The sequence below is a fragment of the Micropterus dolomieu genome, linkage group LG11, assembly GCF_021292245.1.
Source record: "Micropterus dolomieu isolate WLL.071019.BEF.003 ecotype Adirondacks linkage group LG11, ASM2129224v1, whole genome shotgun sequence".
NCBI classification, from domain to species: Eukaryota; Metazoa; Chordata; class Actinopteri; order Centrarchiformes; family Centrarchidae; genus Micropterus; species Micropterus dolomieu.
Genome location: NC_060160.1, coordinates 4,656,149 through 4,683,499, shown reverse-complemented (window position 1 = coordinate 4,683,499; position 27,351 = coordinate 4,656,149). Strand labels below are relative to the sequence as shown.

At 40.6% G+C, this 27,351-nt stretch overlaps 1 protein-coding gene across 10 annotated transcripts in view; it reads left to right on the top strand.

The window, feature by feature from the left end:
- fgfr3 (fibroblast growth factor receptor 3) overlaps positions 1-27,351 on the top strand; it is a 76,131-nt gene that overhangs the window by 28,172 nt on the left and 20,608 nt on the right. For 7 of the 10 annotated variants that reach the window (XM_046062420.1, XM_046062419.1, XM_046062418.1 and 4 more), the window contains 4 exons: positions 1,912-1,977; positions 12,764-12,933; positions 22,208-22,331; positions 22,527-22,717. In XM_046062420.1, the coding sequence (XP_045918376.1) occupies positions 1,912-1,977; positions 12,764-12,933; positions 22,208-22,331; positions 22,527-22,717 (551 nt within the window). Of the gene's footprint in view, positions 1-1,911; positions 1,978-2,245; positions 2,556-12,763; positions 12,934-22,207; positions 22,332-22,526; positions 22,718-27,351 lie in introns of those variants that run through there. The other 3 variants (XM_046062421.1, XM_046062426.1, XM_046062427.1) reach the window with 3 other exon arrangements.

The following is a 27,351-nucleotide window of genomic DNA, read 5'->3' as shown; positions in this document are numbered from 1 at the left end:
ACAACTAATTAGAAAGCAATTAGCTTGAAACATTTCATCATTGAAAACAGATGGGGTAGCAAGAAATGAGAGGGTTCGTTCCCTCTCAACTCACCCCCCACCTTCACACACACACACACACACACACACACACACGTGTTTGGCTGCAAGCCGTGGAGAAAATGGCCTTTTCCAGGACTGATCAGAGGTGGACAGCTTCTCTTCCTCGACCCACATACCATCTCCAGACTGAAGGAAACACACTCCCCACATTACTGATTTAAAAGGAAAGAAACATCCATCTTTCTTCGTCATGTCCAGTATTAAAATCTGAAATTTCTTGAAAAACCACACAGGAAGCAAATTCATCACAGCCCATTGTCAGACATTTTATTTTATTTTAACACTCAGTACGTGTTTAAATTACTTGTGAAGTCAGACATTTTGCACTCTGCGACGACAATATCCTGTTCTCCCCCCTAATGCCTCCCACTACTCTAAACACTGAGCCTCAGCTCCATCTAAAACACACATGGACTATTGTGTTTTTCCTCAAATATTTGAGTAAGGTGTCAGATATTTAGTAGCGGTATCAGATTTAGTACCTGGACGGCATCCAGACAGCAGAGAGCAGCCAACTCATACTGTACACACACACAGTACACATGTTGGAAGCAAGGGGCCGTAATGTGAGGGGATGAAAGAAGTTATCTGCAATATAAAATGTATGAAAATAAGTAACTTTATTTCAGAGATTTTGTCGCTCGTGCCTTTAGATATGCTAAGTATTCTTCTGTTCCCAGACTGAAATATAACATTTCAACTGCCTCAGCTATACTTTGTGTTTAGTGCTTATTAGCAAATGTTAGCATGCTAACATACTAAACAAAGATTTTCTTTGTCTTATTGTCTGAAGTGTCACTGCTTTTCTCTGGTTTCACTAGTTTCAGTAATGGCTCACATATATTCTAAGGTAAGGTTTGTTTTGACAACCCACAACAAAGGTTGGTTTCATTTCTACAGTAATAGAGTTCATATAGACTGTAAGTCAAACTAGGTTCTTTCTGCTGAGCTGCACCACAATAATAGAGTGAAGTCGTGCACAGAGGTGTCAAATTAAAACAAAAAAAAAAAAAACTGCGTAAAACCTGCTAGTAAGGAGTTTCAGGAGCAGTTTTAGCTCACCGAGGTTGTCGAGTTAACAGCTGGCTCTCATTAAACAGACCTGTGCAGCTGAACCAGAAAACTTCAAGGTTGGATTGAAAATAATTACAACGCCAAAAATGTGTGATACAGCAAATCTAAATAGTCATTATCTGAGGCTGGGAGAATAATTATACGTCATCTGACACGCTAACTGTTAGCAAGTGTTAGTGTGTGTTGCAAAGATAGAAAGAGTTGTTTTTGTATGCGTGTGTGCACACTTGAACACACACGAGCATGTCGGAGCAGTACTAATGACCCTCTCATTTGTAACGTCTGTGGAAATGTTTTGGTTGAAATATCTGAGCGAGCCTCCACGCTACAGAGAACTGTAGACTCATTCATGAGTTTCTCAATGAGCAGAGTCAGTTTTAATATGCATTCATGCATTTACTTGTGTGTGTGGATCTGTGTGAACATTTGTCTAATCATACTTGTTTGTGAACACATTTAATTTCCACTGGGAATTTAACATGCACAAAATCCTTTGTTTTTTTTCTTTCTTTATTTTCCTTTTGCACAAAATAAATTGCGGGCTACTGGCTTTCCAGATGTAATTCTCGTGTTATCTGATGGTTAACGTGGTTCAAGTAGTCTAAAGAATAAACACATTTTATTGAAATTAAATTGTCCAGGTGAATGAGTACAAATGCAAAATAAGATTTGTCCACCATTTCTTTTCTTCTAAATATAAATTCCCCTCTGTTTATGTTCTTTTTTCCTCTGAAGATTCTTTGTCGTCTGGTGATGATGAAGATTATGATGAAGATCCAGAAGATGCAGGTAATGGAAATGGTGAATTCTTAATTACTATTTTTAAACTACATTTTTTGAGTTAAACAATGTAATTTGGTGTAAGTAAGGCAATATTTTGGAGCATTTCCTGCTAAACTGACAATCTTGTTAAATTTTGTGAAAGTACATCTTTACAAAGTCAATAACCTAACATTGGCTCAAAATAGAAAAAGAGACACAAACGGGAAGGAACTAAAATCTGTAGACATTTTCAGATTTAACAATGATCTTATCCCAAACTACCAAAATGCTGTTTCACCATCCCTAACCATGGCTTCATAACTCAATCCCTACTTTGGAAGGTACCAAAAAGGTATACAAGTGGGCTGTTGTTTCCATTTGTTAATTTCATCAGTAGACATTTTCTGACAGCTCAAACTTCACAAATTGTGACGAAAAATGCAACCTCCAGCTGTTTTGTCACCTAGCAACAATATACTTAGTATTTAGATTACCAACCAACCGTTATGGCAGCATGAGCTACATCGTTAAGTTTAATGAGCAGCACCTGCCACACAGACTGATGCATGAACCTGGGAGTGGGAGTTGCTAACTGCTGTGAGTAGGTTAGAGTTAGGGTAAGTTTAGTTCCCTTTGATTGAAAAGTGAAATATTTTAAGCAGTTAAAAATATTTCATCCCTATATGGGAAATATTGATTTTAAAGGTTGTGCATACAGTAACAAAAGCTGGATATGGATCAGTTCACTCACTCGTTTTTATTAGCCTAGTCAGTATAAAGTACAAACAGTATACTCAATACATTGACAAAATATATAATACATATTTACTTGACTGTTATTTAATTAAAAAAATAACTTGAACATAGATGGATGGTTTAAATAGAATGCTGTGAAGTATTCTTTCAAACAAAACATGATACTTGCCTTCCAGCCGTTCTTACAAAGGTTGTAGGCCCTCTGAGTTTCTTTACCTTCCAGGTTTTTTAGGAATTCTGGTGCTAACCCCAGATTATTAGCAAACTAACACGATCAACAAGTGAAAAGTGCTAGCAAAGTGTGTAATGTAGTTATACTGTTGTTTTGTCAGACAGAAATGGCCTCTTCCCATTATTTATGTCAACCATTTATCTGCATTTTAGAAACTCGGGCTCATTTCACTTGTCATTGTGATAAAAGATTTTGTCAGTAGGATCCACAGGAATTGCTCAGAAAGGAGCGTTTACTGGCATTTATGGTGACTATCATTGGTTTTATGCAACTGATTGGAGTTTTACATCTGTAATTGGAATTATATGACTCTTATAACCGCTCACTGTCTTGCTGTGCTCACATTAAAGCTTCTCCCCAGAGCATTAAACTAAACGGCACCTTCGCACAGATCAAAAGCTGCTGGTTCTCCAGTGGTAACACCCCTCTCAGCGCTCTGTTGTGATGTGTGCTGTTTTGGCATTTGGAGACGTGCAGAGTTCAGGTGCAGGTGAACAAAGAACGATGAGCAAATGCTTCTGCTGGCAGCTTTACACGCTCCACACTGTCAGCTAGCATGACTCCAGAGACATAGAAAGCATCTCCACCCCTTGGCGGGCTCTCGACCAGCCAGACGCCACACTGAGCTGCCTTTGTTGTACCGTACAGAGGGAGACAGCGGAAGGAGAGGCGCAAACAGTCAGACATAGACGAAAAAAATTAGATATATGAAATGATGGAAATATTGTAAGAGATGATGGGATCCAAGTGAAGCATGGGAAACAATAGAGGGCCTGATGCAGAAACTGAGAAACCTACGGAAAGAGAGATGGATAAGTTATGTGTATACCATTGCAAATGCTTAACTTTCCACTAAATTGTATAACTGTTAGCATACTTTGACAATTCACAGTAGTTCAGAGAAGAAGGATTCGATCAGACGAGTCTACATCTTGACAGTGGACTGCAGGCGTCAGTGGAAAACAGCATAACATGCTAGCATTGTCAGACAGTGCATCATGTCTCGGACCCCAGTCCACCTTAACTGCTTGAAAAAATTGGTGCCAGAAGCAAAATATGGAACTGTTTTGGTGACAAAGTGACAGGCGGACACCCAACCCAAATCAAAGCCCCTTTGTAAATGCTGCTACAAAGCTCTGACCAAATCAAATGTCGTCACACTCAACTCAAAATAAAATACTCAGAGTGACAGTGGCTCACAATGTGGCTGCCGAAGCACCCCAGATGCTGCATGGTCATCATTAATGTTTCACCCAATCAGCACAGCAAATGGCTCCTGCCAGGATAAGGGGCCTTTGTAAAAAGAGAACAAAAAATGCCACAGAAGAGTAAATGAAATAAACACAGAATTTTAATAGGGTCGTTATGGAGGATGTCTTTTGTGGAGCTGTTGAACCGTATTGCGTTATACAGAGAGGTGTTTCTGTTATTTAGCCTACACTCATTGATACAAATATGAAATTGTTAGCAACTGCAGCCTCCAAAATTATCATGCAGTTGAATCAACACCTCTCTAAACCACATTTAACAAAAACTGATCATAATATTCATAAAGATAGGATTTAAACTGGCAACTAAGTGAACGTCTGCTGTTAGATTGTGGCTGGTGACCTTTTGTTGTCATGCCTCTGTCTCTCCCCTCATTTATTGTCACCTCTCTAGAATCAAAATAAAAGCAAAGCAAGCTTTTAGTAAATACATCATGTTAAAACTCGTTATTCTTTCATTTTTACAACAACAAAAAAAGCTGTTGAGGTTTCGGTTGATGTTGAAATTGTTAAGGATTTGGGATGCTGCTGCTGCTTTTCCCTTTCTCTTTTTTTATGTTAAGGATTTCCTCGCTGTTAGAAGACAGGAAATAAATTTGTATTTTAATGAGTCAGTTGTTGCTGATGACAGCATGCAAGGAGAGCTTTGAGAAAGACAGACTGTCAAAATCAAGAAACCACTGCTATTAAGGCTGGTGCTTGGAAAAATAAGAGTAGGCCCATTTATAGTGTAGATCAATAATCCCCTGCTAATTTATCCTAATTATTTTCTCTGAAATAAGAATAATAAGACCAATAATAGTTGTTATTATTATAGCACTCAATCATTTAATGAACACAGGAATGTCTGTTAATATTCTTTGTCTTGGTACTATCACTTTCACCATTTAATTCCTGCATTCTGCTTACTTCGGATGATGGCGGATTAAAAGTGTAATCTAGCTTCATATTCATACAGTATCGCCTTTTTCTTTAAGGCGTTTAGCTGGTGCTCTTATCCAGAGAGATTATAGAAGAAAGCAGTTGAATAAGCTGTAGAGTAACACTGCAGAAAGCTTCATGTTGCTGTTTTTGTATTGAAAGTCACTGTGGACTTGCAATGTAAAACCCGAATGTGTTTGAATGCGCAGCTTCACTTCGTGGTGAAAGCCTGGAGTGTTTTCTAAATGGGCTGAAGTGGCAGCAGCAGCAGCTTACTGCAGACATCCTGAATGCCAGTAAATAGCCTCAGACTGCCAGACCTAATCTCTGGATGTAAGTCTACCTCATGACATACGAGGCTCCGATTTCCTGGCCAAAAGGAGAGGGATTAGCCCAGAAATGTTAAACCCCATATCGCTGCTTAATGTCCGCTAAGCCACTGCTAATTAGCCGGCTGTAGCAGGAAGGAGCCATGTGACGAGCCACACAGCCAGACGTAGAGTCCCTGTCGGTGAGCGGAAGAACATCTACATGCAGGGAGGGCAATAATAGAGATGTGGAGATGGTGAGAGAGTCAGGCCATTAATGAGGGAGAGGGGACAGAAAACATTTGCTGATTGACAGCAAGACAGAGAAAATTGCAGAGAGAAGAGAAAAGATGGCACAAAAAAAAATAAGATTTGAGGAGTTGAGTCACTCTGACTTGTCACTGTAGCTGCCAGTTGAAATGATGCTTCTGGCCACAGCTGACTGTTCTCAGAGGAGAGACAAACACACAGAAAGAAAGACGACAAGCTGCTGCAGTCATGAGCTCATTCTCCAACAACCTTCAGAACTTGCTCAGCTGTCTCCCAAGGCTTTTTTGGAAAGGCAGAGAAGGTAGACGCAGTGGAGACGACGCTGCACACAAATTATATTATCGACCAGTTTGTAAGATTGACACAAGATTTGTGCACTTAAATCTCAGGCATCTACTGTGAGTGAGCAGGTAAAGGTTTAGCAGGCCGTCACATAGAGTTATGGTATTGACCAAACTGGGGTTGACATTTGGCATTTCTATTCTGGCAGGCAGCATAAAGAAAACCACTTGGGTTGCAGAAACTGCACAAAGTCAGTTTAAATTATATCATGTAATGATGTAATGAGACACTTGAAATGAAAAAAGTGAAAAAGATTACTGGTAATGACATCGCCAAATAAGGAAAACCTCCAATGAAATCTGCTGCTAGGAAAGTCAATATTAATATCTCAGAATACGCATCAAAATATGCAAATAAAATGTTTGTTTTTCGAGTTTAAAATGCCTGAATATATCCTAAGAGGGGCATTGTCACCATTCAGAACATCATGGAGAATTCCTGTCATTTATTGTCCTTAAATTTGTTTACAGTGCAATGCATTCTTAAATCAAGGTCTTGAAATCTTTGGAAAGTAACTGTACCACGAAAAAACTGCAGTGAAAGATGAGCCACCCTCATCCCCTATGATACAGTCCTTATATTAAAATATTTAACCTGTTTTGACTTGTAATTGTCTAATAGTCTCTCCACTTTTGACCTCTCAGAATATATTTGAAAATGGCAAAACCCATTTGTAAAATACAAGTTTCAAGATCATGTGGACCTGACAGAAGAGCAAATAAAAGGTCAGAGATAGAACCATCGCCCGCCCTCACATGATGAATAAGAGTTATTTAAGGGAGCATTTTTTGCAGTGCGGAAAGCGGTGTACACATTCAGAGCCTGTGTGAAGTGAAAGGGCAATGTGTGTGTCGAGGGGAGGAATGTTAACAGAGCCTAATCTGTGCTCCTGAGCTATGCAGCCTCCTTGTTTACCCTGGCAGGAGAGCAGAGAGCCGGACGCCGGGCCACGCTACGCTGCTCCGTGGCCGCCATTCCTCCGACTCTGTTTGCCTTGAGTCCCTACAGGCCCTCTGGGGCAGCGTGCCTTCAAAGAGCCCCAGTGTAATCTGTAATGAAATCTGCCTGTGTGCTCGCAGGCGTCAGCGAGGGCAAATTATACAATTACACAATTAGACCCCCCCTCCTTCTTTTCCACAGATCGGTGTCTGAGCGCTGAAGGGCCTTGTGCTGTGGCGATCGACACCGCGGTGTGTCCTGCTCCAGCTAATTGCTGTCGCACGGAAGTTGGGCTGATAGAGAGCCACAGTCACGCTCCTCTGACCCGCAACACAGAGCCAGGAGTCAGAGGAAAAGTGAACTGAGAGCTGCAAGGGTTGTGTGCCTATGTTTTAATATGTAACACTTCTAACGGCAATGTTTAGTCCAAATACAAAGAAGATGTAATCATACTCTATTTTGTTAACAAAAAAGCACTTACACAGAGCATACCCCTGCCAAAGCTGCACAATCCTCTAAACTTGTTATTCTAATAACAAAGTATTTAGACAATTTTAATCTGCATCTGGATCTGCATCAAAATTCACACAGTGACAGATAATCACTCCTGGATACATGTGCCAGATTTTCCTTCCTTTTGAGTAAGTGCAGTAGTTCATGAGAAAATTTTGACAATTTTAAAATTAAAAGCCCTATCTTGCAAGAAAATAAATGCATTTTTCTGTAAAAATTCATCATTGACTTTTTCACCCTTCGCCTTACTTTTCATCAAATTTCATTTAAATTTCATTTTAAGGAGCCCTTCTAACTAACAGACAAACAAACCAAGTGACTGAAAATATCACCTCTTTGTCAGCATTGATAGAAAACTCTACAGATACTTATGGTGTCTTGGCAAACTTTGAAGGTGAAAGTACGAAAATCAAACCACTAATTAGGTAGCAGCAGAACTTGAATGGGTTGTAAGGATACACAGAAACCTGAAATATAGACTTTCAATTTTGTACTTGCTATCAAATCATACTCATCGTACTTTGAATATATCACTGAGTTAGGGTTACACAGTTACAGTTAACACTGGTACCTGGTAACTGTAATAGAATACTTTATCCAGTAAATATATCAATCAATCTAAATTTTTTTGAATTCAGGTCAGTTATATTTAATTGATAAAGTGCCAATTCACATCAAAAGTGAATGTGTTTGTTAGTGTGTAAATGCATAAGATGTTCTGTGCATGTGAATGGGATATATCTACCCCCCGCTGACTGACCTCTCTCTGCTGGAGTCTGTTATCAAGCGTAAACCAAACAAACAGGGCTACAGTCGTGCATTTTTAAGCTCCCAGAGAGATTCCCCTCCTCAGTTAACCTCTGCTGCTGACAGGTGGACTTGACACTGTAACTGCTGAGCTGAGAGAAGATGTTATAGTATACCAGTTTCCACTACAGTGACTGCATATCCACACAGGGCAAGGTTATCGCTTAAACCCCACAGGGACGATAACCCTGTGGGGTTTAAGGGGTATCTGCTCTGGTCCCCCCGCCTCCCTCATAGAAAATCCCACTCCCCCTCTGCTAAGGAAATACCATCCAGCCAATTAGACACGGGATGGGATTCCTGTGTGTTGCTGAGCGTACAGAGCAGGACTCCACAGTAAATCTGAATCAGAATCAGTTTTATTGCCAGTTATGTGTACACATACAAGGAATTTGACTCAGGATTGTACATTGCTCACGATGTGCTTACTTATACAATAATACAATAACACAATAATAAAATAATAATTAAATAAAATCAGACACAAACTACAGAATAGACAACACTAACATACACACTATGAACAAAACAATATAGACATATTGACAAATAGTGCAGTGATCAGAGTGCAAAGGTTGCAAGAGTAAACTATTCACATTATGTACATGTTGAAGGTGGATATGATATACAGGTACACATACACATACATGTACACATGTACACAGTGTGATGGAGCATAGTGCAAAGGATGCTGGAAAAAATAAATAAGACCTATGACCTTATGACCTGAGGTAGGTGTATTGGTATACAGTATATACAATATGACATAGTTTGAACGTAGTATGAACAACACTGAAATAGAGAATGGTGAATAAATAAATAATAAGTGGAAACCAGTAAACAGGTGGCTGATTAGAGACAGAGTTACTGGGTTATTGCACAGGAATTGTTCCTGACACTGTGAGTCAGAAATCAGCTGTTCAGAGTGATGGCTTGTGGGAAACTGCTTCTGTGTTGGTTTTGGCATACAGTGCTCTGTAGCGCCTACCAGAGGGGAGGAGCTGGAACAGTTTGTGTCCGGGGTGAGATGGATCTGCAGTGATGTTTCCTGCCCGTTTCCTGACTCTGGAAATGTATAAGTCCTGAGTGGAGGGCAGGTTGGCACCGATTATTTTTTCTGCAGTCCTGACTGTCCATTGTAGTCTGCTACTGTCCTTTTTGCTAGCAGATCCAAACCAGACAGTGATGGAGGTGCAGAGGACAGACTGGATGATGGCTGTGTAGAACTGGATCAGCAGCTCCTTAGGCAGGTTGAGCTTCCTGAGCTGACGCAGGAAGTACATCCTCTGCTGGGCCTTCTTGATGATAGTGTCAGTGTTGGGCTCCCACTTCAGGTCCTGGGATATAGTGGAACCCAGAAACCTGAAGGATTCCACAGCAGTCACAGGGCTGTTGAGTATGGTGATGGGGGGCAGAGTGGAGGAGCTCCTCCTGAAGTGCACGGTCATCTCCACAGTTTTGAGCGTGTTAAGCTCCAGGTTGTTCTGACCACACCAGAGAGCCAGCTGATCAACTTCCCGGCTGTAGGCCGACTCATCACCGTCCCGGATGAGGCCGATGACTGTTGTGTCGTCAGCGAACTTCGGGAGTTTGACAGATGGGTCCCTGGGGTGCAGTCGTTGGTGTAGAGGGAGAAGAGCAGTGGGGAGAGCACACACCCCTGGGGGGCGCCAGTGCTGATAGTCCGGGTGCTGAATGTTATGTTCAAGAACACGCTGAAGTCTATATATCAACTGTTGTGTCTGATTTGGAAGAGGCCGCAATTTTTACTTTATCTGACGGTGCAAAGTGCCTGTAGAGCCAACAAATCCCTTTTGTCACAAGACAAAAAAAATAATTCAGGTGATACCCACTCAGCTCCTTTAAAAAACAGCTGTATTATGTTGTAAAAATAAATTGCCTGGGTTGCTAGTGTGGAATAAATAAAAGAGGAACAGGGTGGTTAGCATGAGCAGCAATTGCGTCCGTCTCTGAACAGACAAAAAAAAAATCAAGCACCACTTGCAGAAACTTAATTGCCATAAAATCAGAGGAAGAAGCCGCCCGCAGTTTGATTGACAGGTGATCTTTTGCAGAAACACAGCAGTTAGCACTTAGCAGTTAAAAGTCAGTGAATAAACCAATCTTAATGTGTTTTTGGGACAAAACCATGGAGACGAGCATCCCAGCTCGTACAGAATCTACACAGGCGTCTATTTTGGGTAAAACACATCATTGTGGCTGAAGGATCATCACCAGCAAGAAGGTGTTTTCAGGCACAGATGGGTTCAGGAGCAGCAGCAGGGAGAGGAGGGGGAGGAGGAGGAGAAGGAGGACCACACATCAGGAGAGAGACTGTTTAAGAACTCAGTGTGTGTTTCTCTTTGACCGAGTGTGTGTGTGGCTGATTATGATGCCAAGAAAACAATGTGTTCAGACTCCTTGGAGGGTTGTCCCACGCTGCGCCAAGTGTCGCTCCAAATACGCCGAGACAGAGGAGACACGGAGAGAGAGAAGTAATGAAATCCAACAGATATTTCCCTTTTAAGGTGGAGGACGTTTGTGTGTGTGCGTGGTTGCACGTGGAGAGCGTTTGTCTTAGCGAGCTGGGGAGTCTCTAACTCAAGCAGGGAGCAGTGTTCAGCTGCTCCATTAGAGTTTGTAAACACACAGAGTTTATAGTCTGTTCAATAGAGTGAAGTAACATTCTGTTTGTTTGCTTTCTAAGAAGATACGTCTGTGTCTTTCATCACTGAATATCTCTCTCAGCCTGGTTGTAATTACTCTGTGAAGCCAAAGCCAAAGTTTGATGGCAAGAGCCAAAGAGATGTGTGTCAGAAATATATCAGGAGACTCCAGGCAGTATGATAAACAGACACACACATATGCGGTAGACAAGACACAATCACAGACAGGTATTATATTTTAATGTTGACATTTCTCTGATTGACATCTCACCTGAGGTGCCCACTATGTAGTGCTCGAGGGTGCGACCTGACCCACCGGAGTAGATAACATATTCACATGACCACACAAAAACACACACACAAGCGCAGACATTGAGATGGTAATTAGCTCCTCTCTCTCCTCCTGCATTTAGAAAGTAAAAGAGACATCTGATGACCGGTCAGCCACCTCCCCAGCTTTTGTCCTGGGACACACACACACACACACACACAAACTCACACAGACCTATAAAGAGAGAGAGTGAGCCATGCCTCATTGCTTTCACCCTCCACACCCACACAGCAGGAACAATAGGCCTCTCTGACTGGCTAAACTCTCTTTGTCTGCCGTCTTCTCAATACAACTCAATAAATCGCCCTGACAGGTTTCCAAACTCTCAGAATCAGACAATTCAAATGAACCCTTGCATTATTAGTGGGGGAGGAAGATGATAAGAATTGTTTGGTCCTTGTGACGCTTCACGCACATATTTTGTGTTCTTTCAACATCCGTCAAACTGTGTTTTACACTTTTTACGCATCTTGAACTTAACCATATCTCTTGGGACAGACGGGTTGGCTTGACATTGCAGAAAGATAAGTGCTGGTACTATGTTGTTTATCAGAGCGGTGAGGGAAGACCTCCAGTGAATCCACAACCTCACATCTGTTCTGGCAAAGTAGGTAACTCATCCAAGATGGACCAATTTGAAGACAGGGCAGAAGAGTAAGTTTTCCCATCTGGGCCATATTTTAGCAATTACAAAAACATGTAACAATGAATTCCTGTAGGGCTTTCCCCAGAAATTATATAATCTAAGAATACACCGGATAATAGAAAGTTAGGGTCTGATCTGAGGAAAAGAAAGTGGTAGATTTTGGCAGAGCGGGTCAGATTCTGAGAGATCTGACAACAGAACAAAAACCTTCAAGTTTCAGCTTTTGGCCTGATAATATCACAGAAATATATTCATTGAGAGGACTTTGTCCTAACTACATATTAAACACCTCTTTAATTACTGTTCCGTTTTAGTAGTCAGGATTCAGATCTGAAAGGTTTGCATCTTAACTGCTTATGAAGACTTGGACTTTCCCCTCATGGACCAAATGATTTCAGGTTTTGTCTTATCTCAACAGACTAGAGACTTGACTTGGACTTGTCTCAAATGACTTGAGACTGGACCTTTGACTACTTGTCTTGTATTAATTGAGATTTGACTTGAACTCCTTTCAAAGAACTGGAGACTTGACTTAGGATGTGTCACAAATTACTCCACACTTGACTTGTGACTTGCACCGACTTGTGATTTGACTTGTACTTTTGTCAAAATTGCTTGAGATTTGATGTTGACTCGTGTCAAATCACTCGAGACTTAGGACTTGTCATTTGATTTGACACCTTGACTTGGACGTCTTAGGTGAGTGGATACTTGAGAGTTATTTCAAATTACTTGAGAACTTTCAGCACTGCAGAATGTATGTTTGGTTTTGGAGAAGTAGTTTTCCATCACTGATGCAATGCCCTGTTTTTTGTTTTACCAACAGAAGCTCCATATTGGACTAGGCCTGACCGGATGGACAAGAAGCTCTTGGCCGTTCCAGCCGCCAATACCGTCAAGTTCCGCTGTGCTGCAGCCGGAAACCCAACGCCGACCATCCACTGGCTGAAGAACGGCAAAGAATTCAAGGGGGAGCAAAGGATGGGAGGCATCAAGGTGAGAGAACTTAATTTCAAACCTACCTAAAGGTTAGAGGACCAGGGCTATGATTTAAAGATTCAAATCTTCACACCAGCTCCAAAAATCTACCTGGAAGAGGTGGTGCTCTGCCCTCCTTGAGCTACCATCAAAGTTCCTTTTAGCAAGGCATCTCAATCCCCTGCTTGTCCAGTGGAGCTGCTGTGCATCTATCAGTAGATCAGTGTGAGTGTTGCGATGCTCCCTGGTGTGAATTTCTATAACAGGAAGAGTGTGAAGCAGAGTGCTGAAAGAACGCTCATACTCAGTGAATCTTCTCACGGTAACTAAAGGTCAGAAAACACGTCGCTTGGCTGGATGTCCCCGGCAGGACTCGGGCCACTCTCAGCCCCAGCTAAGCTGACCAAAATAAATTTACAGGGTCAAGCCGCTGTGCTGAAAACAAGAGTGGTACACAGATACATGCATGCTCGCGTGATAGCTCAATGTTGACAGTAATGCAGCGCAGCAAACAGCTGTTGTACTCAGTTTTGTCATCGGATTCACTCTAAACACTGGGCTCTCATGTGGAATGGCACTGCTTAAAGTAACAGGGCATGGTTTACTTTTGTGTTCCTTTAATGGCCCTGAGCTGTAGGATTAAAAGACAGACTCAGTGTGGTAAGAACATTGGAATTCAAACAGTCAAAATGTGTGTTTTGTTTCCAAATAAACTCAAACTTAATAACATACAAATTTAACATTTTGCCTGGAGATGGAAATTCTTGCATGATCATTCTGTCCTGTATTTTATTTTTCACTCGGCCCTCACACGTGATAAAGTGATGATGAAGGACAATTTACCTACCTTTAGCTACTATAACAATAAGTACTGATTTACATTATGAGGAAACAGTAGTGTTACTACAATAAAACCTAGCTGAGCACCCTTTCTTTTCAAACTTTAATTCCAGTGCTGCTAAATGTTCATGTAGCTCAGCTGCACTCGGAAAGAATCACACACAAAACATATATTAAGCAACAAAATGTTTCAAAACATATACAGTCCATGCTAACAGGGAAGGAAACATCTATTGTAGTGTTCACTTTTGCAACCTAAAGTAACAATTACAGGAAAATGGAAAATGCTAAAACTTAGCACAAGAAGTCATAAAGTCAGAACTAACTCAGTAATGTCTATTATAGAGTAAATATTTCCTAATATTTGCTAACATCATGTCAGCTAACATTCGCCACCATAAGCTACTGTTCATACCAGACCAAGTATGGCTGTAATAGCTTAGTTTATTTACCTGCTGAGTTGCGTATGAATTCAACTTTATATTTGTAAGAGGAAGAATGAGTTTCTTCTTTCAGAAGTTACATACTCTCAATTTAATTAAATGTCATGTTCCATAAAACTAGCAGAAACTTGACCACCTGTAATAAACATATGCCAAAAGATGGAAATTTCAAATTGTTTGTGTGACAGTGACATTGCATTTTCTAACTTCAGCAGAGTAAACATGTGTCAGGCTGGTAGTGAGAGGCAACGAGACACTTTCTCCCCAGTGAAGGTTTGGCATTTAAAGAGTTAAATGTAATGAGATCCTGCAGCTATTAACAGTTTACAGAGATCTCCAACATCTGCTCCCAGCAGACCAACAGCAGTTGTCTCGCTCCCTCTGTCCCCACTCACACACACACACACACACACACACACACACACACACACACACACACACACACACACACACACACACACACACACACACACTCACACACCTGTCAGCAGCCCTCAGGATACTCCAACTCAGACTGGAGTGGCTCTCCGACAGCAACAGCATTAAGATTTGCTGGTGATAAAGTTAAACCCTAAACTGACCAATTTGAACACTTACATTAGATAGACTAGATATTTTTTTCCATTATCCACCGAATCTCTGGCTTTTTCTCCAAATCCCTATCCCTTTACGTCATTGTTCTACAAAATGTCACCTAATCTACCATCATCATGGTAGACCGGTACAGTGCCTATAGCTCAGTCTATTTCCCTCTGCAGCACTAGCCATTTTGTACTCTCCCCTGCTCTAACACATGCTCCTATAGGATGTTAAATGCATAATGAGAGTACAGCTAACTATCCATAGTAATCCCCTACAGTTTATGTGAGGTCCTGTTGGCCTTGTACTGTGTTGAGTCAGTGTGAGCTGTGACACTATAAAGTGTCAACAAGCCATCGAGACAAATTCTTGTACATTTTCTGCTCTGTATAGCTCAGTGGGTCGAACTTGGCACCAACCTGCAGTCGGTTTAGTTCCCACTGTGGCCACCCATGCTGAAAGCATAGGCACTCATGTTGCAGTGAAGTATTTAGGATAAAAGTGTCCAACCAAACAGGACATTTTACATTTGTCGATTCTGATTCTGTCAGAGATATTTGGCAGTGACTGTTGGTTTAAACAAAAGTTTTAGCTAGCTTAAATTGCCAGCAAGCAATACAAGTGCGAATGCATCGTTTACCACACCTCCGGTGCCTTTAAGCACATGTATCAGTAATTTAGATGGAGATGTAAGATTTGAGATGGCAGTTATTGAGTCGTTGCTTTCTATGTCTTTATCAAGATGCTCCTCCCCTCCCTCTCTCCTTTCCCGGAGCTGTTTTAAAATCCAGTTAACCGATCACCATATGTCCGCTGTTGGCCTTGAATGAGGTGAACGAAGAGGTCATCCTCTTTAGAATCAGGGTGCTGGGTGACAGACAAGCCTGTGACACGGCCAGGCTTCAGGGGGGTCAGAGGTAACAGCTTCAACCCGTCCTAATGTCAAAACATCTGCTAACCCCACTACCACCCTGCAACAAATGTCCATCTTAAAACGTTTAGTGTCTTTTGGCTTTTTATCAGTACCTTTAATCACTCTATCGTAAATAACATTCTTATTCCATATTCCTCTACCCCAAAAAAATGGAGGCGAACATCTAATCTGCTCAGCAGCATCCTTCTATGAAAGAAGTATCCTGGCTACTGAAGATAAAACAGGCATTGCACATTTGCACTGAAAATAAATCACATTATCTGCAATTAAGTTGAGTGATGTGCCTAATACAATTATATTTTCACCTAATTTTTAACATGGTTATCCTCCTTTTCCTCCTGCCATACATTCATTGTTGTTGGTGTTTGTGCACTGAATTTCCCATAGATCACCTGTCAGTCAAACACTAGGAGAAGCACCATGGTGCATTGATTTCTTTTCTTGATGACTAATCTTGGCCTATTCATTCATTTTTAGAAAGATCACTGCGTTGTGGAAGTTACAGGATAAAATGCATAATCTGGTCTTCACAAGGAAAAAATAGAAGCCCAACACTTTATTTAGTATGAGTCAGTAAACTTTCATCAGTTAAGATTCAGTAGTCAAACCTTTATAAATATATATGAACAGCACCAAAGATGAGTCCAGCAATAATTTGGTAGACAACAGAAATACCTTTTTGGCAATCATACAAATTAATATTAATAAGCTTGTTCAGCTGTACATAAAACAAACATAGTGCTTGGTTTTTAAAATTTTTGCCTATATGACACAATAGAACAAGTTTGTTTACCAGTTGTCCGACACTGTCAAAATCAATATTCATCTTGAGAAGGGGTATATTCATTATTAAAAGCATTAAAAAGACAATGAAAACAAACAAATATTTATGAAGAACATAAGGTAAGAAGAAGAAGAAGATTGAATCGTCATTATGTAGACAGACACGTAAGAGACATAAAGGAGTGCATTCTGTCTCACGTGTCACAACCCTTCATCTTGCAGGGTTAGGGGTAGATGGGAGGTGGTGATGGTAGTGGGGGCACCCTGAGCCTTGACAGCCTGACAATGGCCATCTAAAGACTCTATTCCTCCAATAGGGTCCTCAAGGTGAAGCTGTCTTCTTCTCACATCTGTATTGATTTGACAGCCGTAGTTAATTCCAACTGAATGAATCGCACCCGTGTCTGATTATTAAGGTTTGGACAGGTGATGGGATGATTTTGCCACACGAGGCTGGGAGTGTCTTTGTGACTGTAACTGACTTGATAACTGATCCATGCTGATCAGGACAATGGTATCCTCTCCACTCAGCACTGTTACTAGCAAGTTTGTCATTTACTCTGAGTGTCTTCAGATATGCACTAGTGTGAGAGAATGTTTCTGACTGAGGCGGCCATTAAGGTCCATTACCCGCCTACATAAATGCCTCCCGTCTTCACATTGGAGTGGGTGAAAGTACCCTTTCTAAAGATGCACCATGTTCTCCTTTGTTCTTTAAAGCCATGCATTTTAACAAGCAGTTTCATCTTCTTTGCAGGCCTAAAATTGCATTTGTTTTTGTAAAATATGAAGAGATCTATATAGTATTATTTATATGATATATAATCCTATATGAGACTCAAATGACACTGGATAAAAGGGATTTCTTTGCAGCATTATTCAGTGAGTCATGGTAACGTTAATACCAGACTTGCATGCTATACATACTTTAATGGTAAAGACATTTAGAAGCGATACTGCAGAGCAGAATAGACTTAAGAAAATAAGGAAATAGACTTAGGGAGATTTTATCATTATGTTACTGTCATAAAAGAAAAGGAATACGAATAAAATATTAAAGTTTTATTATATATCAGATATTAGCCAGTCATTGTTGTCCAGCTCTGATGTAATGGAGTCCTTTGTCTGACCACAGAAACGTCTTATATTCAGATTTTCTTTTTTGGTTTTCTTTTGGTTCATTAGTAATGGACTTTTTAGGGCAGGAGTGTTTCCTAGATATTCTATGATTATCCAGTCCTACAGGCCTATATACGTAGATGCACACTAACATCTTCTCTGTACATTCTTTCCCAGGAGCACACACAAGGTTGTTCAGACATTCAGTTCTATTTTAGTCCATTGAAAGGCAAGACAGAGAATTAAATGGTACATTTGTTGAAGCTAAATGAAACGGTAAATAGGATGTGTGGCTCATTTGTAAAATAGAAAATGAAATTCCAGCAGGGCGACGTGCCGGAGCATTGTTCACCTTCCTAGACGACGGTGGCGCTCAGAGCCTCCTCCATTATGGAGGGACAGGGTCTGAAGGTTAAAGTTCACCTCTCTATTGAGCCATCAGATGGAGGTGGGGAGAGATGGGCGTGTTGACTGCCTATTGAGATGGCCTGAGTCTTTGACAGCCAAAGCCAATGCTGTTGTATGCTGCCACATATGGCGGAAGGGATTTAATTGTGTTCATGCTAAACCTTGGCGGCACAAGCGAGACAAAAGTTGACAATGTAATTATTGTGTTTCATTCCGTACAGGTCGCTCAGTTCTCTACAGATTTTGCAATCCCTGTTTTGACAAGCTTCCAAGGCAGGGCTCTTAAACTGGCTCCACACTGTTGCTTTTTAAGACTTTAAGTCCTTGTTTTTCCAATCCAAATAACACAGGCTGGATTGTGAGTCTGTAGGCCGTGTACGAATTTCTGTACTTTTTAATTTTAGACCTGCCATGGTCATTCACTTTTCTCCCCTATCATTTTACCCGAATATACCATGGATATCAAAATACAGATTATCCTATTTATTTGGTTTTCTGACTCATTTTTTTCTGCTTTGAACTACCATACTTTAAACTTTGCAGTCTTCTCCTCTATGTTGATACAGTGGCATGTACGGGAAACAGACCCACAAACTTTGCCAGCTTTAATAGCAAGCCCTTAGGGCCGCTTCTATCTGTTTCCGCTTTCTCTGTGGGTCAAATTAGATGGTAGCACATATCCGAGCCACTGGTCCGCTCTGACACACTCATAAATTCTAGTAACTGGCCCCGTTGGTTCTGGCAGGGCTATTTTGCGAGGTGAAGACGGAGGGTTTGTACTATAAAGGGAGCAGAGCTTCCTGTGTTTTCTCAGACAAGTGCTACACTGCAAAAAATGTTTATATATTTTTATGAGCCATTTAAGCTGGCATTCTAGTCGTGAATTCATTATTTTAAGTTATTGTAAGTCATTGTGGTATCTTCACTGTTTTCCAAAACAGGCTCTGTAAGGCAAGCAAAAATACCTCAAAATAAGACAGGTAACATTTAATTCTCTCAAGATATTTTATACACAATATGTTGAATTCAATACAAAACCCAACATACTCCCTGTTTCTTTTTCCTTTATGCAAAGACTCCTTCAGATGCGCACTTTTTGCAGTGTGAAACTCTTGTCCATTCCCATGGCTTGCGCCCTTCTGTAGGTCCACAGCCAAAGCCCTAAAAGCTTTAAAGCCTCGTATGACTCTAACGTAAGCTCCTTAATAATTTAATTCTGTTTGGAATCTGGCGTGATTGGAATGGATGGGATTATCACGTTTGGGGACTAATACTACAGGTTCAACAGGGTTAGCCAATGTAACATGGTAATAAAAGCAAGTGGAATGTATGGAGAAAATAATTAAAAGTGCCAAGGAAAAGACAGAGGGGAATTAAAGTAGAAATGTCACTTAAAGTTAATAATAAACCACAAATTAATAACTTTGAATTTTAAAATTGCCTTTTCTCTAGTAGTTATCCACACTGTAAGGAGCTGTAAGTGGGGGCAGTAAAAGTCCACATTTAAAGCAAGACTATGTAACTTTTGCTGAAAGTGGCCTCAATGTGACAGCAAAGGAATAACTATTCATCAATAATGTTATAACGTAGTGTAACAGTAGCGGAACTGAGTCAAAAGCCAAAGTGAACTGAAGTTGAAATAGATTACACAGCAATATCTACCTTAAGTTTACTAACATTAGCCAACATAAGCTACTGGTCATACCAGACTAAGAATGTGAATTAAACGTTTTTACGATTTGTAAGTGGAAAGTTGTTTTATTTCCTATTTAAAAAGTTATGTAGTCTCACTTTTAAATTACATAAAAGTAAAAAAGTATAAGACACAAAACAGAAGTACTTGGAAAAAGTACTTATTTCCTACTGTCCCTAGTTTGGGGATTTTCATGTGGTTTAAATGTCCCTCTACAGATTGTGTCAAAGATATATGTTTTATTGAGCCGAAACTAAGCTGTGATTTTGAGCGGTGAAATGCAAGATGTTTTTCTTGACAGCAGCCATGATTGCCTGAAGCTGAACATAAAATTTGAATATGCACAGGAACTACAGCTGTCAGATAAATGTGGTGGAGTAAAAAGTAGCATCCATCCAAATGAAATAATTTCAAAGTAGCAGTAGCTCAAAAGAAACATAGAACTTAAGTTCCAGAAATTATAATGAAATTAGGTCTTTTAAATGAGACGAAGACCTAAATAAGACCATAACTCTGATCACAGTCTCTTTCTGTTTCTGTTGGTGGTCTTGGCCTCTACTGAGCATCGACTTCAGCTCATATTTTACCACCTTTAAGCTTCCCTCCCTATGCGTTGCCGTTTTTTTCGTTCCCCCTCCTCTCTGCTGGGCTTGGGGCTCAACGACCACAGCAGAAGGCGTCACTCATCTGCTCATGAGAGCAGCCATTGACTTCAGTTTGACTCCTCGGCTCTGAGAGGGGTAGACGGGGTGGAGCCAGCCACTCTGAAAAACCATTTGCCAGCGTTGAGCGGGCTGCCTGGTCTATGTTACCATGCAACTGCAAAAAGCACACACAGGCATAATATTTACACTGTTACATTATTTTCCGCATGCGCCTCCAAGAGAGAGTCAAGGAGTGTATACTGTAAGACAGAGGGAAAAGAGGGAGGGGAGGAGAGTGTGATCCTCAACCTACAAATATATACGTTCTGTGAATGGTTGGCCACTTACCTAAACACGTGGGGGTTAAACGTTTGTGAAAACACTAAGCCCTCTCTGGGTCGGCACATTTTCCTACGCAGGTGATGTTAAGTGTTCCACCCTGAAAAGCCTCTTTGTTGACATCACTCACTCCTGTCTTTAGTCATTCTGACCTCTGTCGGAGGTGTTCACTCCGCGCTTGTCTCACAGCAGTAAGCACAGCAACGGCATCTGCGCCGCATGTTTCCACTTAAGCTGCGGAGGTCATCCCTCGTGGCCCATGGAGACTCTGCTTATCGAAGCGTAGCAGGTCCTCTGTTCTCGCCTCGCTGTGCTGGGCTGCTCAATCTGCCTCTGAGCAGCTTCTGAATCTGTCAAGTTAGTATCTGCTTGCTGCTGCCATCCAGCCACACCTGGTTTGAATTACTACGCAGAATTTACCCTTCGACTCTCCAGGGATAGATTGCTCTTGACTGGCACAGTGGAACCAATTTCAGAGGTGCAAAAACGCTGCCTCCTCTCACTGCAAGCAGAGAGAAGGAAATGCTTTTAAGAGACTTTGCAGAGCTGTCTCATGAAATGTTCTGTCCAGCTGTCTAATTACTGATTGAGGCTTTGTGGTATTCTGTTTTTAATTCTCTTACTATCCGTGTTTAGCAATATGTTGAGGAGAAATATTGCACCTTGAGAATTACTAATTATGTGCCATCACATTTCTTCTTTTCATGTTGTTCACTGTAAAAACTAAAAAATAATAAAATATGATCCAAAGTCTGCGCCAGACACCTAATCAGACTGCTCTCTACTCATGAATCCTTTTCATCAGTTTTACTTTGTGCTATGGTCACTCAGAACTGTTTCCCATCAAGACGTTTACACCACGTCAAAAGATTGTTTTCTGCTAATCACGTCTGTTCTGCATCAACCAGTATGTAATTAATAAAAGGAGGTTAAAGTTGTATCACCATTTTAAATATTTGTTGAAAGGGGTTGGCACCTCAGTAAACATTAGCTGAACACAGCACACTCTTGTTTACCAACCTGGCTGTTCTGTGATGTTTTAAACCAAAGGATATCAAAGGAAGGAGTGAGGAAAGACATCTCACGCTGGGAAAGATGGTTTCTCTGGACAGAGCGCTTATTTGTGAAAATAGAAGGATTTTTTGTTTATGACAGCGCCATTCGTTTCTATATCAGCTTCGGTTACTGTACAGTATTTATGTGTCTGTAAGTGTATCTTCACACCTTATTTGCAAATCATACATCTTCCAAAATGTTGTTGTATTCTTCTTGTAAAGGATGACATATAAAGTCCTGAGGCAAATTCATAAACTTAACATGATTCTGTATGTTATCATAAGTGGTAATATACCAAATAAGCACTTTTCAGGCCTTCAAATATGACACCAAACTCCCCCTGAGATTTTTTTAAATACCAGTATCCACACAAATGTAAATGTTGTAATGGCATATCCATTCTTTCCTCTTCCTTCTCGCCTCCCTCTTCCCTTCTCCCTTTCCTCCTCCCCAGTTGAGACACCAGCAATGGAGTCTGGTGATGGAGAGTGCCGTGCCGTCAGACCGCGGAAACTACACCTGTGTGGTGCAGAACAATTACGGCACCATCACCCACACCTACCAGCTGGATGTGCTAGGTAAACAACACGGAAACATTTAGTTTCACTTCTGCTTCTGTGTAAACAACGAATAAATTAACACGCACAAGTGGTTTTAAAAACCCACGAGAGTTGTTGATGGTAAAAAGATTTTTATAAGACTACTTTACGTCTACATTTCCTGCAGCACATCATTCCCATGCATGATTTGCGCCAATGTGCTTTCTGTCTCAGAGCGTTCCCCTCACAGGCCTATCCTCCAGGCAGGCCTGCCAGCCAATCAGACGGTGGTGGTGGGCAGCGACGTGGAGTTTCATTGTAAGGTGTACAGCGACGCCCAGCCGCATATCCAGTGGCTGAAACACATCGAGGTCAACGGCAGCCGCTATGGCCCCGACGGCGTCCCCTATGTCAACATCCTGAAGGTGGGTCTGGTTCAATTCTCTAATGAATCCCAGTCTCACCAGCGTATGCCTGGAGTAGATTTCAGCAGTAGATATGATAATTTCACTCATAATTAATCTCTCCTAAATGTCTTGTTTAATAGGTTTTTACAGTAGGTGAGTCTGCGGGGCCACAGGCTCTTTTCACTGCAGCATTTAATTGAAGAGCTCATTTCTCAAACACTACACCTTCAATATGCGGAAGAAAAGCTTCACCTGCACTTTCTTATGTACTGCAGCATATAGAAATTTTACATTTTACATTAACCTGATAATATCTCTAGTTTCTGCTCATGTATGTGGCACCTGCACTACAGTTTTGACTAAACTTAAAGAGATTATGGATTTTGGCACCTTATTGTATTGTTGGCCTGAACAATGGTTAATGGTGGATTAAATGAAATGAAATCATATTTAAAGGGGGATTATTGTTTTTCCTTCATGGTGTTACGATTTTCTTCTGACAATAAGATCAATAGGATATGTAATTTGTTATATACCTTATTGTGAGAAAGGAAGTACATGCATGTACATTTATTTATTATTCTTGAGGTAAATCTGCCTTGATACAGATCATATCTTTCCAGCTTTGCAAAATACTAATTTGTTTAGGTACTAAAAATTTGATTATTGCCAAAATAATCATGTTTACATTGTTTGATTCATATGTAATTGACCTCATAAAATCTACTTTTTTCCAGGCTTACTGAAAAGAAAGAGAGTAACAAGGTCTTTTTCCGTCTTGCTCCATGTTGTCTATCACCAATCTCTATTGAGCTCTCCGTGGCCCTAATGTACATTTCTTTCCTGAGCTTAACTTGAATATTTAAACAAATACTAGACGACAATAGGCATCTTCATTTTAGGGCTGTACCAAATGTATTTTTTAGATTCAAAGCTTCTAATGAGGTTTTCAAATGAAGCCTCAAATGTCTGTCGTCATACTTTATGATGTCATCCCCGTAAAAGGGTGGAATTTGTCTGTCGCTGGTTGCAAACACACATTCAAATTTGGCTCAATGAGCGTCATAAAGCGAGGACAGGAGTGTTTGCGCGAGCTGGAGTGTGAATGAAGAGAGGGCGAGAGCAAAGCAGTGAATCAGATAAATGAAATGGAAACAATCCTACTCAGCCATCACTGGAATCTAATTCTACGAAAAGTATAATACTAATAAAACAAGTGTAGCCTAATCTTTATCTGCAACTGTGCTGAAATACTGTGTTTAGAAAGAACAAATTCTAATGTTAACGTTATGAATACAGCTTTGCACTATTCGGTACAGCCCTACTTCATTTTGACTTTCTGAAAGATAAGAAAAAGGGCAGATAAAGAAAAGAAAATCCCAGAGGACAAAACAAAAACTAAAATATATGAGATACTAGCACCCTGACAAAAGCATAAATCTACCTAAAGGTCATACCTGCTACACTGGTAGTCCAACTTTGATAATGTGAATCAATGATGCATCTTGTTGCTGACTGGCACAATGTCATGTTTTGGAATGAACTCTTAAATTATACATTAAGTAACGTGCAAGGCTGTGAACGAGTGTCTACCTGACTTGCATCTCCATGTATTCCTTATGCATTAATCACTGATATTCTGGTGTGTCTGGCTCAAACTGCTCAGATGTATTTTGTGTTTAGTCCCATTCGTGTTGTTTGTCTGCAGCCTTTATGGTTATTCTGATGCTTCATGTTGTAGCTCTTTGAAAAACATTGCTCAATCACAAGCACTCCCTCATGAAATAAAGGTTAAATAAATGCAGTTGGGAAGTCGTCAGATAGTCTTAGCAGGGTGTGCTCCTGTTAAAGAGCAACTCTTGGAGGTGTCATCCCCTCCCCAGACAGTGGTGGTGTTCAAGTATAGAGTAGTAAGCATTCCTCACAAAGGAGGACAACACCCTGAACCCACTGTGAGGCATGCTTTTTTATTTGGGGTGAAGAGAGGAAGACTCCCATTGAAACACCAAGAAGGCTTTTGCTTTTTTATTTGGCCTCTCCCTTTTCTTTCTCTCTGCCTCTAGAGAGAGCGAGGGAATAAAACAAACATCTGGTTTGGACTAAGTTAACTGCCGCGGTGGCGGCAACGCAGGGAGAGAGACGGGCTCTGTTAACCGCCACTGCCGTCAGATGTGCTGCGTCGCGTGGTTTGAGGAGGAGGAGGAGGAGGAGAGAGGAAAGAGCAAAGAGGCAACCAAAAAAGCCATGGAAAAAATGAGTGGAGGAACACAAGGAAGGGCAAAGTCAGCAGGGAGAGAGAGTAAGTGTGACAGAGTGGTGGGTAAAGACAAGCGGGCGAGAGACTTAGAGAATGAGTGGGAGGGAGGTGAGAGAGGCGGGGAGACAGAAAGAATGAGAAAGAAAGAAATAAGAGATGAAATTGAAAAAAGAGAAGAGAGTGACAAAAACAAGTCCTTTTCAGACATGCAATCTGTTACCTATCTGTAACACTGCTGGCTTCATTTTCTTGAAGTGACGGAATTGGGGCTTTCAAGCTTAGGTCTATTTTATTCAGCAGTGAGTTAAAAAATAATCATATTAAGGTAAAAGAGTGTCCTCAGGCTCTCACCTTTGCAACCGGCTGCATCAATGATGAATTATTTTGCAGTGGAAGCCTTAGATAATAACCTTCGTGAGTGCTAGATATCACCCTAGCCTCTCACTAGTTTTCTAATCAATTATTAGATCGAAAGTACGATATATTTATATATATTTAACAGTTGGCATGGAAGTTAAAATGAAGGGGAAACTGATGGACTGATGATTATTCCTCTTCTGTCCCTGAGTTGCGAGAGGAAAAAAAATATTGAACACACAGTAAACATGATGTGACATAAGTGGAACCTTCTCAACTTAAAGATATAGTTTGAAATAGCTTTATTCACTTCTTGCTAAAAACTTGATGAGAATATTGATATCACTCTCATATCTGTACAGTAAATATGAAACCACAGTTAGCTTAGCTTAGCAAAAAGACTGGAAACAGCTTGCCTTGCTCTGTCTAAAGATAACAAAATATTCTTACCAGAACCTCTAAAGCTCACTAACACAATTCTGAACTGGTCATTTAAAACTGGCTCATTCACAGTATTTAATGATTAGATAAATTGCCTGAAATAGCCTTTAAACTTCTTTTTCTTTGTGCATAAGAATTGATAATTATGAGAAATGTATTACAGTGTTCTAAGAAGACAGAACAAGACACCCATTCAATCTCTCTCTGTTTATTTAACCTTCTACATGCTGTAGCCTTTACATTAAAGTGACGGCATTTGATTCAGACTTGATGGACTTGTTGGAAGTGTTACAGAAATGCTTCTAGATCCGATTGCCGTCACAACTTTTACAACCAATACGTAAAATTTCCAGCACATTTAACTAAAGAGGTGCATAACTGAAAGGGGATATAGAGTGAGAGGAAGAGAGGAGGAGGTGGTGACTGAGAAAGAGAAAAAGTAAGATAGAAAGAAGAAGGAGGAAGAGAGAGAGGAAGAAGGAGAGAAAGAGGAGGAGAAAGACAGGCCAACAGAAAGGGTGGGGGGGAGCAGGCCTGTCAGCCAAGACCGCGGCTCCACGCTCTATTTTCGACTACCACATAATTGAAACAGTATTTACTGAGATCTGCGTGTGCCTCTCTATGTCTCTCTCTATATGGCCCCACCACAGTTCATTCAGACTCCCTGCGACATTTCATGTGTGGCATATACTGTAGCAGTTAAATACAGCTGTGGGTGGGAGGAGGGTATCATACTATTTTTTTTTTTTTTTTTTGAGAAATGCCTGAATCCTCTTTTGATGCCTGGAAAAAAGAGTTAACGATGAGCGACTAGCCCCAGCATGGAGAGGGAGAGGGAGGCGTCTGGAGCCGAGCCCTGAATGTTCATTAAGCAGCCATAAAACATGATATGTTTTCTCCTTTATGTGCTTTGCCCGTTTAATTATTCATCGGCAGTTTCTCTGCTGGAGTCACAAGCAATGTGTGTGTGAGAGCACGTGTGTGTTTATGCATGCAGCGCACACACTTAGTGAATATAGACATATTGAAATTCCTTTAATCTACCAATAGACAGCTTGTGTTACTATGAAATGTATGGTGCATGTGTGTATGTGCGTGTGTTTATGTTTGTGATCTTACAGGTTTGACATTGTAATGCTTTTAATCTCACAGACAGCTTGAGACGTGTGTGTGTGTGTGTGTGTGTGTGTGTGTGTGTGTACGTGTGTGTGTGTGTGTGTGTGTGTGTGTACGTGTGTGTGTGTTTGTGTGTCTTTCTGTGTATGTATGTTTGTCCAGGTTTCAGTGTAAATTAGCAGTACTTGTAAGCGTATAGTATGTGAACGTACTCACTTACAAGTCAAAGTTCTGCATTCGTATTATACTTAATGGAATAATTTAGTATTGTATAGCAATCAAATAAAAATAACTTACTGCACTGGCAGCAAAACTTGCTTGTTTCCACCAAAAAAAGCTCATATCTATATTGTTTTCATTTGAAATTGATCAAGCATTTCTGCATTTCTGTATAGTTAGTAGCTATTGTCTATTTGTCATATATATATAAAATATATAAATATAATAATATAAACGCAACAGTAAATGCTAACTAGCAATA